Genomic DNA, 13,640 nt, shown 5'->3' with positions numbered 1-13,640 from the left:
CGTAACCTGAGGCGTATAGAGACAGGTGTAACATTAGGAGTTAGAAACGCAGTGTGCTCCATGCATAACGGTTTGAATGGAATATAAACTCATATATGGCCATTTTAAAGGGTTTTTAAGGCATTGCAATAATTGCTGTCCTAAAGACAGTCATGCATACTAATGGCATGACATGCTAATTGGTACATGTATTTATATGATGATATATTTACGCATTGCCAATCCAGCCTCTAGGATCGAGTAGGAAAATGGGGGAAATTAAATGTAAAATTAAGATGCCATAAAGTATATATGGATGAATAGTCTCAATTAACCTTGAAAGAATTTTATAAGTTCACAAAAATCTGAATGTGATCCAGCAGAGCCCCTGATGCAAGAATCCTGGTGTAGTCAGAAAGTCAGTGAGACAAACTCAAGCAAATCTGCATGCTGAGGACAATCACAATGAATTATTAATAGCTTTATGATTGTGTAGCCAAGCACATTCCCTTCCAATCACATCACACGGCTACATGGGTAAAGACAAAACGACTGTCTGATTTATAGTCTGCATACCAGTGTATACCAATGAATCTCCATTGCACCTCAAGGATTAGTTACATTAGTTCCAAAATGCATCAGTGCATGTTAAAGTGGTAGACAAAACATAGTGATTGAATGTTTTTATGCCCCCCCACCCCCACATACATTACCTGGCATTGGGCAAACTGACAAAGATTACAACACTCAACACTGACTAAATAAATGAAAGGTACCCACTAGTGGACCAGTTAAAAGGCCCATACAGCAGTGGGTCATTGCTGGAGCTCATGTCTGCTTTACTCTGGCCCATCTTATATATTTATACATCATGCTCTTCTCTGTTGGCTACTGCACTGTAATGTATAATTGAGACTCCATTTCTGTTCAACTTCAACATGATACTGCCAAGAATATTTATCAGATTTTTAGCACCACATGAGACAAAAACTCTGTGATGGAATGACTTAGAAATTTTTAATTATATAATTAAACTGGACAAAAGCAATGGGAATCATGGGAACTGGTTCATGACTAAACGGGATACAGTGATTTGATTTAAAACACATTCAACTCAACAGTCCGCAAGTGTACAGAGTCTGTGTGAAGTTGCACGTGTGCTGCTGACAGGAAACAGCTGTGAACAAATGAATCACAGAATGGCCAAAGCTCATGTAATAGAGAAGAACGGGGTTACACACCGGCAGGATGAGAACACATCTTATGGGTTTGGTCCTTTCTAATGCATCAAACATTTTTTCTTTCTGTTTCTCTTTTCTTATGACAATCACTATGGTTTTGTCTACATCAATGACGGGCATTTCCTTGTCTAATCAGCCATAGTGTTCTCCTGCGGCGTCATAAACCCCCTATTTCTTGGGCGTACCTTTTACACCTGTGTTTTACACTGCACAAACAAATCAAAGCTCTCGTGCGTGCAGTACCAGCCTTTCAAATGTCCCCCTGCAGCAGTAGGAAACAGGTGAAAAAACAAAAAGTGCGGCGAACTTTGACCCCAGGGGCCGAGGCGATGACTGAAGCCGTGTCCCGGGGTCAGGCCGTCGCTTGCGGGCCACTCTCCAGAGAAGACGGTGGGGACGCCCCTCGGGGTGTGTGTCCAGCCTTCTTTGAAGCCTCCTGCTACGTGCTGTGCTGTTTCTGTGCCGTGGCCAGTGGCTTCCTGCTCAGGCTGAATGCCCCCTAACCCCCCCACCCCTCCCCATGTCATGACACATGCTTGCACAACACCTTTCTTACATTAACCACGCAGGGACGGGAGCCAGTGAAGGACTGTGGATCTCACACACTCCCAAACATGCTACTTTGATGCTCTGGAATGTGCATAAACAAAAATACTAACAAAAGCCAACGGCAACAGTAACCTCACACCTACGGTTCTCGCTCTGCGTCCGAGATCTTCAAATGGCGTCCGTTAATAGGTCTAGAGCGACACATTCCTGATGAATGGCCAATTCTAACATACTTCACAATTACAAAGTCAAACAGACTAATAAATAGCAGACCAGCTGACATAACATGGGGTCAAAGGTGACGGGCAGGACTAAAACACAAGTGGCTGCATACGTCTTCCACATGCCTTAAGATGAAGGGCCGCATGTAACGCAAGACCTTCAGCCTCCTGCATGGACAGAGCTTTGATGTCCCCACAATCAGCACCCAGTCACATTACTTGTCCAATCTGCATCTATAAGACAACTTGTAAGCACACAAAACCGCACAGTATAAATGAGGCCATTTCTCTCATGTATGTTCTTGGCGTGGACGTTGTACCTAGGTGGGCGTTCGTGGCGTGGGTCTTGAACGTCTCGCAGGGCGTTAAGTGGCCGGACGGCCGTGCTGCTCGAGCTTGCGCCTTAGCATGTTGTAGTTTTCTTTGGTCCCTGAAGCGTTGGGGTCCAGCTTTAGAGAGAGTTCATAATGCTTCTTAGCCAAATCCAACTTCCCCCAGCGGTGGTACAAGACGGCTGAAACAGCACGAGGAAGAGGCCGTTAAGCACAGACGTGTCCCGCGCGGTGGCATCTCACGTTCAGGAGCCCCATCACGACACTCCGGCTCTTGTTGGCAGTTTAACACCAGTGTCTCGTGGAACAAACGCGGGATTTAAATAAGAATTGGAATAGGCACCAGCCAAGAGCAAGCTGGAGAATCACAACCTGCACGCCTGTCTACAAAGAAACATGTTTTAGGACTTACCAAGATTGCCATGGCAACTGGCAGCATTGGGGTTGATCTTCAGTGCATTTAGAAAGAAACCTTCTGACTCCTGAAGAGAAAATGAACACTCGCTGTAATGGTGTGTTTTCTCCAGCTAGTTTTAAGTGGGAGCTTTTGAACTGGTACACAACATTCTTTATATATATATATAAAGATATAAATATATATATATAAATATATATATATATATATATATAAAATGAAATGGTCTGAAGAATTTACTTTTACTGCTCTCTACTGCGGTGTAGGGAAAAGTTTAATATTTCCACACAAGAAAAGCAAAAACACACCTTGTACTTCTCCTGTTTCCCCAGCACGTTGGCTAACGAGAACATGATGGTGTGGTCTTTAGGTAATATCTTCAGAGCCTCTTTTCCGATTAACTCTGCCTGAGCAAGGTTGCCTAAAATTAAATCGTGGACAAGAACAACCATTAACGAACAGTGACACATCAGATAGACTCATCTGAACAAGAGAGTATGAATAGTAAAATATATGATTGTGGCAGCTTGTGTTGAATATCAAGGATAGTTAATATCACTGTAATTTGGAGTGGGCAATGGCGCTGACAAGTAGAACAACAAACAGATCAATGAACTGGGTTTGCCGTCGACTGCAGCGCTGGTCTGAACTGCTCGTTTTACACACACAACCCTTTCATTTGTCAGTAGTGTCCAGGCGAGTTTTTCCTCTCCGCACACGGTCGACTGCTTTAGTTTCCTGATTAGGCTACTACACAAGCACTGCTGACTTATCGATCCAGGTGTCAAAACTCGCTTTGACCACAGAGTCAGAGAGGTCCCAGTACACAGACTCGGGCCCCTTATCGAATTCATGAGCACCCAAGGTTCTTGGTGCACAGCGGGAGGCGGGACGTGACTCCGGCCTTGTGACTCCGCCTCCATGACTCCGCCTCCACCCGCTTGCTCAGACTCGGCCCTCCACCAAGGAACATGGCGACGGACAGAAATTCAAATGCAATAATTTTTTGGTCATTTACGTTAAGGTGTCTCGGAATGAGACGAGGCTGAAAAATGGGGTGGGAAAAAGTTCCTGATGCCAGAGATTTGGGTGGGTGTGTGTGTGTGTGTGTGTGTGTGTGTGTGTGTGTGTGTGTGTGTGGTTGTCTTTTTTTTGGGTAGCAGGGAAAACAAAACATGTGAAGGCGCTCTGGGGAGGAGCAACCTGGCTGTGAGAAGTGTCTGCTTAAAGAGGATCTGTTTTGGAATCAGAGCATTCTCCACACGGCAGGGGGAAGGCTGGCTTTAAAACAACACACAAAGCATTTAATACATAAATTTCAAGCACTGCTGATTTCTGCTCTTCCGGTCTAATCATGTTGGGTTCTTACCAGGGCTGGGGATCCAGCAACATTCAAGAAGGAACTTGAATTTGATACCAACGCTAAAAGAACACTGTTTATTTCCATGAGTGCTCACTCTCATTTTGAATCGCCTAGTGTGGTACATGTATCTCCACATACTGCCTATGGATTAATGTGTGTAAATAAGTCAGTCAATGAATGAGTGAATGAATGAATAAATGAAATTAGAAAATAAATGCAGATGTTTGAGCATTTGTGGACTTCTATTTTATCTCCAGGTTCCAACTGTGGCAGCAGAAAAGCGGCAGAGATGTATTCCTCAGAATCGTTTAAAACATTTTTCAATTTAAACCTTTATGTGGAAACCCACAGAGCAATCTTCAAAAATGGATGGTTTTGAGAAAGGTATAATATTCCATATATCATAACCACCACTGTTGACTCTTACCACAATCTGAACGTAGTGTAAAGTCACAGAGTGCTGAGGGTTTCAGACAGCCAGTGCTGTCTGTGTTGGCCATGGCCACATGATAGGACCAGCTGCACTAATATAACTAATTTGCTGAAGTCGTTTCATTTGTTAGCTTTATTTCCACTCTGGTAAGTCAAAATAAATATGTCAAAATAAATATGATGTATAATTTTGTCAAATTTTCTGACACTTTCTGTGCTTGAGAGTACCAAGGGTTTGGGTGGTGTATTTCAGTAAAGCAACTTCAGATGCCAGCCTTAGTTCTTATACCAACATTTAAAAAATGTATGCACAATTAATGCTTTTTTCCCCACAATAAACAAAGAGAGATTAGCTGCATCAACTATTCAGATTGTGATTAAAGGTCATTTGGTTACTGATTTAATGACAAAGCAGCCATAAAAAAATAAATAACGCTGACTGTCCAGCAACACAAACAAATGAACACGCACTGGACAGAAGTTACTAGTGGATTCTGTAATCAGGCTGAAGGGGAGAAAATGGGCAGCAAAGCTAATTGGTCTGAAGGGGGGACTAATTATACGACAAGGCCCCATGTGTCTGAGTGCACCTGACACTCAGCATCTGCAGAATGGAGGTTCACACTTCTCTCTCTCTCTCTCTCTCTCACACACACACTCACACACTCACACACACACACGTAAGGCCCGAGCCATGCCTACGAATAAGGAGGTGGTGAAACAAGCGTTTGGGTTTGGGTTGGGGGGGGGGGGGGGGGGGGGGTAAGGGATAATTTCCGTTCTCCCTGAGGAGGTCACTCAAGGTCATGTGTAATGAGAGCACTCCGTCTACACGTGCACTCCGGAGCACTTCTGCCTCCATTTGGAGGACGGCGAGTCCTCGCTGGGTTTCATCTGTCCCCGCCAGTCAGCCCGTCCCTGCTTGCCCGTTCACACTGCCACGAGGAACCGGTCGTGTGGCTCCAGGGCCCCCAGACCTTGAACCTCTTCATTTTTTGTTTTACATTAAACCCTGAAAGAGCAGCTAGGTTTCCATACGCCCATAGTAATATGAATCTGAATATGGCCTGCCTTCCAAATGAAGGATGCTTTTTTTCCAATAATGCAGTTGACATGGCACTGGCAACAGATAATTAACCATGTGCAGTAGATGAAAGTGTTTAGTCTGATGCAACAATACTTCAAACTTCTATTACCACTGAAGGAAGGGTTATAAGAGGCATTTGACTCTTCAGCACAGGCAATTATCTGTATAAGATGACAGTGAGATTTAGAAAATATTTTTTTTCAGTTTGTGACATTTGCCGAGGCAAGAGAAGTTTAGACTTTTACTGCGACATTAATAAATAGGAAAAATGAATCTTGATTCAGGCATGTATATAAGGGATTTCGCAGGGTTGCATGTGTTGGCGTAATGGATTTAAAATGGTGAAATTACATTGGTTGGGATAACACCAACTTTAAAAGGTTAATTTTCCTAAAAATATTTAAAGGAAACATTACATTTCATTCCAAGAATAAGAACCATTTCATTCTATCCATATGTGGAATACTCAGATGGAGGTCATTTAGCTGCTGCGTCTACATTTGTCATGTAACATTTGGAATATAAACTGTAAAATTAATCTATATTACATCATCAATGTCATGTGGTAAGAACAACAAATACCACTATATCAACATTATACATCAGTATTATGCCATGTGTCCAGATATTATGACTAATGGCTATAGAGAAATGGTGCCAACAGTCAGCCTCTCAGTATGATCCTAACAGGCCTGTAGGCTGTATCCTAACAGAGCCTCCGTCACTATCCCAGTGCGGACCGGACCCTTACCAGTGTTGTCCAGCAGGATGACCATGTTATTCCAGGCCAGGCTGTGCTCCGGTTTTAACATCGTGGCATTCCTCCACGCATTCAGAGCGTCCACGTGCCGATTCAGGTCTGCGTACTGGAGGAAACACGGTCAGGTTTTACTATGAAATTAAAACATTTATCACAGCCCACAAGGTTTTAGCCTCTGATGAAGAACCAATCATCATCATCATCCCTGGAGGTGTAGACTCAAATGCATTTTTTCATCTCCCATTACAAAGACAAAACCACACAGCTCACCAGTCTGCCCAGATTGTAGTAGCAATCTGGATACTTCTTCCTGAATTTAATAGCGTTCCAGTAACTCTGCTCAGCCTGGTCAAACTTCTTCAGGCTATTCTGCACAATGCCGAGATTCATCCAAGCCGCGGCGAAATCAGACCTAGACTCGAGGAGAGAAAGACCTTAAGGACATGTTCACACAATCGATGTTATGGCAGATGAGAGGAGTCTTCTCTCCACCTACTGGATCTGCACGGCGGTCGAGAGCAACTTTTCTGCTTCCTGAAGCTCGTTCCGCTCCTTCAAAATGTTGCCCAGATTATTCATGGCATGAACGTATTTTGGGTGCAACCTACAGAAAGGTCAACAAACTTAATACGATTTCTCAAACCTGCTAATGCTTCAACATTTCCACTGAGAAACTCCTATACGGGTCACTTCACCACTTAAAGCAAAATAACAGCTTATGGCTAACCCAAAATATTAAGGCTAAAAGGGAGCTGTTAGCATGCCAGCCCAGGCTCTGTAGCACTGGTTTTGTTAGCGTTAGCATATTAGCACATGAAGCATTTGGATGAAAGGCTGCATGCTGTGGAGGCCAGAGGGGGTGTGGCCACTGATGGGCCGGCCTCACGCACCGTACCTCACCGCCTCCCTGTAGTACTGGATTGCAGAATTCTGGCTGCCTCCGTCAGCGAGGTTTTTGCCAACATTGTAATGAACCTGGGGAAGGAATGGGGTAGCCATGAGGTAATCAGCTCCGTCACACGGGCAGTTTCAACTGCCTTTCACCAAAAACTCAAAAAAGTTTTTTTTTTAACCTCCAAAATAAACACTACAGATGTCAAGTCTTTAGGCGAAACGCGATGCGTGTTGTTTCTAAAAAAGGATTCATCAATCTTGAATGCGCTGACAGTAAAATTAATGTCTTTGACAACCCTTCAAATACAGTCATAATTGCCGTGTTAATGGTTCAAGAAACACTGACGTTAACAATGGACTTTCAGCAGCGTGCGATTAGTGGGAAAATACGTGGAGTCCACGAGGCCACACCCCTCCCTTGCCCCGCCCCACAGCCTCACCTTGGCGTTGAGCGGGCACACAGACAGCGCGCTGGTGAACAGGCTCTGTTCAGACCTCCACTGGTGACTGCGTAAGGCGCAGCGTGCCACGTTCAGGCCCAGGAGGCCCAGAGTGGCTGCCCGGATCAACTTCTGCGGGTGGGTGTTAGGGATGGATCAGTCAGGCACGTTAAAACAGGAAGGTCGGACAGGTCGGGGCACCTGCATCCACCACTACGAAGACCATTAGTTACAATGAAGTATGGCTGAGGGTGGAGATTAGGTGGGGGGAGAGTTGAGGGCGGGGTTAAGGGCGGGGTTAAGGGCGGGGCTGGCTACCTTGTGCTTCCTCCACCGGCCGCAGCAGTGGGCCACGGCGTAGGCCAGGATGAGGCAGTAGCCTGCGGTGGACAGGTACAACACCCGCTCAGCTATCACGAAGCCCACACGGAAGAACAGGTTGCTGGCTGGCAGGTAGGGCACCACCAGCAGCACCACGCCAAACGCCAGAGTCCTGTCACCAAACACGCAAACGTACATCAGGCCGGGAACCAGCAGCCAGGAACCACACATCTCTTCACTCAGATTTTTTACATTTATTCGTGTATCATTTATTTGGTTTATTAGGTTTAAAAAACTACTTTCCAATTAGGAATCTGGGCAAACAATTTTCTTTGTATGTTCCCTTTATTCTAACTGAAAAGGCAGATTTGATCAATATTGACCACCTCTGCCATACCTTTTGCAGCAGTGTGAACCTAGTTATGATATTTATTCCAGTATAAAGTCCTTTAATAAACACATTTTAAAACATTAACTTAGATGATGGGGAAATGAAGGCTTGGTACATCACAGCTATCCGACCTCAAACCCGCAGATCGTCCCCATCACACCTGGGCTGCCCTGCTACGTAAGGTTCGTTTCCACCCACCCAAAAGCCCGAGTGTAAAGCCCTGGTCTGATGCTGTGTGATCCTCACCTTCGTTTACTGCTGTCTGGCGAGCACAGAGCCTGCCTTATCAAACCAATGAAGCAGGCCCACAGCAGCAGCGGCCAGACCATTCGCCAGTCACCGGCTGATTTAATAAGAGGTACACAGCCCATTGACCAATCAAAACACAGCCACCAGGGACACAGCAGCAGCCATGCATTCAAGGAGTAGTAGTAATTATAGTTCACAATCTGCCAATCAAAGAGAACAGGAGGTGTTCAACATCAAGGAGGCCGAAGTCAGAAACATGAAATGAAGAGAAAAATGTTTGTGTGTCATCACGTGTGCCAGCGAGATCATTAACACGGCGGCAGGGTACATGTTTGGAACGGAGAATATCGCACCAATACACACAGCAGTGGAGGCTAATGAAGTAAAATAAACTAGAAGCTGATATAAACTAAAATATGATCTAATCTATGGGCATCAGTATCAACGCTGAGTTGCAGTAGATTCAGAATTACAAATGTACTGTGATTCCACACATAATTCCAACCAGCTGGAAACAAAATGGTCTTAGCAACACATTAGGAACAAAAAGCACAACTGATGCACTCTTTCAACTTACCCTAAGAAAGACATTTTCAGCAAACGAGGCTGGGTTGTCTACCTCAGTGAAGGCAGGGGGGCCAGTACCCATAATCCTCCACCTCACATACAGGAGCAAAGAGCCAGAGAGAAGCAGGAGGGCCAGTCTGGCTAGCAGCCCCTTCCTCACCTGCTCACCTAGCTACACACACACACACACACACACACACACACACACACACACACACACACACACGTCAGGTCAGACGCCACGTGAGCCACCATTAACTCCCAAGAGCTCTGAGAGCGGTCAGGGGCGCGATGGCGGACACGTACGTCTGCAGACTTCCTGCCAAAGAGCAGGGCGCGGATCAGCTCGTACACGTTCAGGTTGCAGACCACGAGGACATCAAAGGCTGCGTTCACTCCCTGCAAAGGAGGCAAACCCACAGAGCCCTTTACACACAGCCAGCAAACTCCCCTCGTACTGCGAGAGACACGGGCCACGTCCCCGACTGCTCGAGTGTGAAAACAAACTTCGTTTTCAACAGATCGTTTCATTTATTGTGGAAAACAAACACGCAGGCGTGCGGGAGCGCGTGGCTCTTTCATACGTACCAAAACAGTGATGCCCTGCTCCTTACATAGCATGGCTACTGCACACAGCAGCAGGCTCACTGCTACCCAGGACACCGAGAATCTGTCACTCTTACCTCCACCTCAGGACCAGAATAAAAAGGAGAAGACAGTGCTGCAGATCACAAACGACTAAACACACCGAACGTTCCCGTGAGTCTGGAAGTCCGCCTACCTTGGAAAGCTCTGCAGTATGTGAGGAAGGACAGCTGGAAACAGAGAGCGCACAGGAGGTCCGCCCTGCCCACGATGCCAGCCACCTAGCAGACCGAGAGGACCACAGCAGCACAGGGTATGAACCATTCAGGAAGACAACAGCAGCACAGTCGCTGTTTAAGAAACTTCATGGAACTTTTCTGTAAGTCATTACATCAAGGCGAACGGACCCTTAAATGGCATTAAAACCTCTCGCAAATTCCTGTGGGAATTTGATTCCGGCAGCAGTTTCACAACCAGGCAAATTGGGTTTTGTTTGTACAGCAGGAAGGAAAAACAACAACAACCCCACAGAGTTAAAACATCCGCCGGCGCGCGGTGGCATGCGACACCGTCGGCGCTTCTGGAGGTGCCAAATTAATGGTGGTGGCAGGAAGCAGACCTCATTAGGAGGCTGCGGTTGGCCCTAGCTGGAGTCCTAGGCCAGTGGCTGGAGATGCCTTTGATAAATCCAGCAGGCCTAAGTCAGTGGTCTTTGTGAAGCGTAACCCCCCCTCCCCTCCTCTCCCTCCCGCCCCACCAAGGTCCAGAGCTCCAGATGAAAGAACCCGGGCGGCGCACAGCTTGGAGCTCGTGTCCCGGTTCTGCGGGATTCACCCTCGGCAGGGTAAAGCCGCCGTTAGCCGAGCAGGCCTCGTCCGCCGGCCCTCCGCAAGGCGGCCCGGTTGAGTGGGGACATTCTGGTCACCGGGCCTCCTTCTCGTGCGTTACGATCGCCAGCGCCTGCGCTAGGTGGCGCTGCAGGACGCTTTCGCCCCCTCCCTCTCCACTTACGCTTTCCGTGTGAACTGGGTGGGCAGCGAAGAAGAGGGCGGCCAGGAGCGAGGCTCTGGGGGCACGGGCGAGACCCTTCGACCTCCCGTCGCAGGACAGGCCCGCCAGCAAGATCTCCAGGACGTCGACCATTAACACCGAGATGACGCAGTGGAGGCCAATGTTGAGCACATGGAAACCTACTGGGTGCAGTCCACCAGCTAAGAAGTAGTTCAGCCTGTAGGAAGATAAGGAGGTGTTAGCTCAACAGAGGTCTCGCTCAGTGTAATGAAGACCAAAATGGACTACAGACAGCTATCATTTTTTCAAGATCTATTTCTGGCCTCTGAGGCCAAGTTTACAAAATCTTAGCTTTACGAATCAGGTGAGTTTGTTTTTTATCCACATCACTGTAGTGCCACAGATTTGTAGACCGTAGTGGTGTAGAAGTAAAGGCAAAAACATTACTATCAAATTCACACAATACAATTGTGTACACGTACAACAAAGAAAAATATATGCAAACTTTATAATGAATAGGAAATGAAAATATTTATGCTTTTTGTTACTGGTGTTCACAATTAAAACAGTTAAATAGTGTTCATTCCAAGTCTTTTAGAATAGTGAACAGGGAATGACAGAACAACGCTTTACACAAAAGTGTTGTTACTGCTACCACTATTGTTATTAATATTAGGCGGTACTTGTTTTCTTACAAATCACTACATCCAAGATTTGAGGTGAATTAAGAGGTAACTGCACCCTGCCCTTACACCGACAAACAGCATCCGCCTGCACATACTCAACAGTGCACACACCACCAGTGAACTCAGATCAGTTCTCTTGGTACAAATGCTTCTGGCACTGCAGAGGTCTGGGTTTTGGTTAGAAGCTCAAGCGTGCTGGACCGGTGTACACTTCTATCAGCTTGGACCATATGGAACTTGAGGGCTGTGCATAAGGGGGTGGGCAGATCTGTTGCTATATTCAATATTCATTTCATATGCAAAACGATGCCATTCTAGTTAACAGCATGACGCATGACCTAGACTAAATAACCCTCACACAGTATCTCCTCATAGCTAAATTCAAATGGCAAAGAGAATACAGAAATTAGAAGTCTAGAACAAGCAATATATGCAGCATCCCAAATTAATGTTAATTGTGCTTTCCATGGAGGAAGTACTCGAGGCCACCTCTTCTGATTTCCTACTGGGAATAAAATTGCACTTCCAACCATATGCCCTTAAAATATGCAAGGGCAATGAAAAATATTACGTACGAGCAGGTCTGGACCATATCATCATGCTAATGATGGAGGTCGCTCAATATCGATGAGAACACGAGGGAGGAGACCCGACCCTTTTACACCACCTATGGAGGAGCGAGGCGGATGAGCTCACCTGAAGGTGAGGACCGTCAGCGGCCGGTAGGACTTGTGGCTGGAGTTACTGCTCAGGTTGCTGCCCCAGAAGTCATTTGTCCAGATGTTACTCAGCGGATTCGCTGGGTTCAAATCCTGAAACAAGGTACACACGGTGAAACAAGGTGCCACAAACACGTCTGTGTCTAAAATATAAACCAAAAACAGATCTTGAGGGTTCTAACACTTATCTAACAGTGTGGGAAGTGCATGCGTTTTTCTGATTAAATAGTGTAATACAACGTATTTGTGGAGCATGATACCTCTGGACAGTTAGAACATAACAGAACAGACAGTAGCACAAGGTCAATACTCATACTACACCTTGTTATTGATAATAGCCTCCGAATCATCGAAGACAAAGTCCCCGTCATAGCTGTTTATGAAACAGAGCAGGGCGAGCGATGCCACCAGCAGGCGTGACTGCAGCGGTGTGAGCTTTGCTAGAGGGATCTGGTTGTCCCAGTGAGCTTCACACTGTACCATTGTGCTTGTGGCTTCTGCTCATGCTGCCTGGCCATTTATTAGCTGGTGAAATTGGGACAGAACGGAGCATTACAGTAAACCAACAATCACAAACTCTCCATGGGGTTGTTAGGCACTGGGGGACTGCTACTCACACTCATTGCTTTACCACAAATAATTAAAAACCTAAACACCCCCTCCAAATAAAGGTTATTTATGGGTGTAACAATTAGACCAGGTCTGCATGCACGACACTCAACCTCTGCAAAATTAGATTACAGTGGGTCAAAGCAGAATGCCACAGGCAGACTGACTAGCCAGCTAGCAAAGGCAGCCATCAGTAATAAGAGTCTACTGAAAAGCACCGCAGACAGTGAACACACATCACATCAGAAACCATCACCAAACACACATGTTTAACATGTTACGTCATTGGAAGAGTCTGACGGACGTCGCTCGCGCGCACGTAAACACGCCAGCTAGCCGCGTTAGCTTCGTTAGCTTTAGTGTCAGCTCGCAAACAAACCCCGTCGGGTTCGCGTGCGTGTGCTCGAGTTTACCTATAAAACGCCGCACGGACTAGTTTAGCACCGTTACGCGGGTGGTTGGAGACGGACCGCAGAGCCGAGACGGCGCTAAACGTTATTTTAATTCGCATCCGGACCCTGCGCTTCCTCGGCGAGTCCGGAGGAGTAACGGGGGGGGGGGGGGGGGGGGGGGGCGGGGTTACACGTGTCACGTGACCGCAACACTGACGCGCAGCTGGAGTTACAGCGGCGCGTTGAAAAGAACTGCGTCCTGCGGTCGGTGGCAATAAACGTGGTTGTTCACTGTGGGGTGGTCGCCGTCTTTCTTACCTTTCCTATGAGTCATTTTAATTCTGTGCATTTTTAAATAGTGAAGATAAAAAAATCTACGTTTCCATGGATTACGTAG

At 46.4% G+C, this 13,640-nt stretch overlaps 1 protein-coding gene across 4 annotated transcripts; it reads right to left on the bottom strand.

The window, feature by feature from the left end:
• Nucleotides 1-977: 977 nt before the first annotated feature.
• Nucleotides 978-13,408, bottom strand: tmtc4 (transmembrane O-mannosyltransferase targeting cadherins 4). 4 transcript variants are annotated; one of them, XM_077001704.1, is made up of 19 exons: nt 13,265-13,408; nt 12,564-12,767; nt 12,220-12,335; nt 10,838-11,054; nt 10,023-10,107; nt 9,830-9,930; nt 9,548-9,640; nt 9,252-9,413; nt 8,672-8,874; nt 8,032-8,206; nt 7,714-7,845; nt 7,275-7,354; nt 6,876-6,983; nt 6,650-6,791; nt 6,371-6,485; nt 3,046-3,158; nt 2,735-2,804; nt 2,311-2,504; nt 978-2,224 (listed from the first exon to the last, which is right to left on the bottom strand). In XM_077001704.1, the coding sequence occupies exons 2-18, from the start codon at nt 12,723-12,725 to the stop codon at nt 2,356-2,358; spliced, it is 2,223 nt and encodes a 740-aa protein (XP_076857819.1). In that variant the 5' UTR covers nt 12,726-12,767; nt 13,265-13,408; the 3' UTR covers nt 978-2,224; nt 2,311-2,355. The 4 variants fall into 4 exon arrangements, with proteins under 4 accessions (XP_076857819.1, XP_076857817.1, XP_076857820.1 ...); XM_077001702.1 differs by having other exon boundaries at nt 978-2,504; XM_077001705.1 differs by lacking the exon at nt 7,714-7,845 and having other exon boundaries at nt 978-2,504.
• Between the last annotated feature and the right edge of the window lie 232 nt (nt 13,409-13,640).

This window comes from Brachyhypopomus gauderio, chromosome 4, assembly GCF_052324685.1.
Source record: "Brachyhypopomus gauderio isolate BG-103 chromosome 4, BGAUD_0.2, whole genome shotgun sequence".
NCBI classification, from domain to species: domain Eukaryota; kingdom Metazoa; phylum Chordata; class Actinopteri; order Gymnotiformes; family Hypopomidae; genus Brachyhypopomus; species Brachyhypopomus gauderio.
Note: the sequence above shows the minus strand (reverse complement) of the source record. Positions and strands in the feature narration are given on the sequence as shown.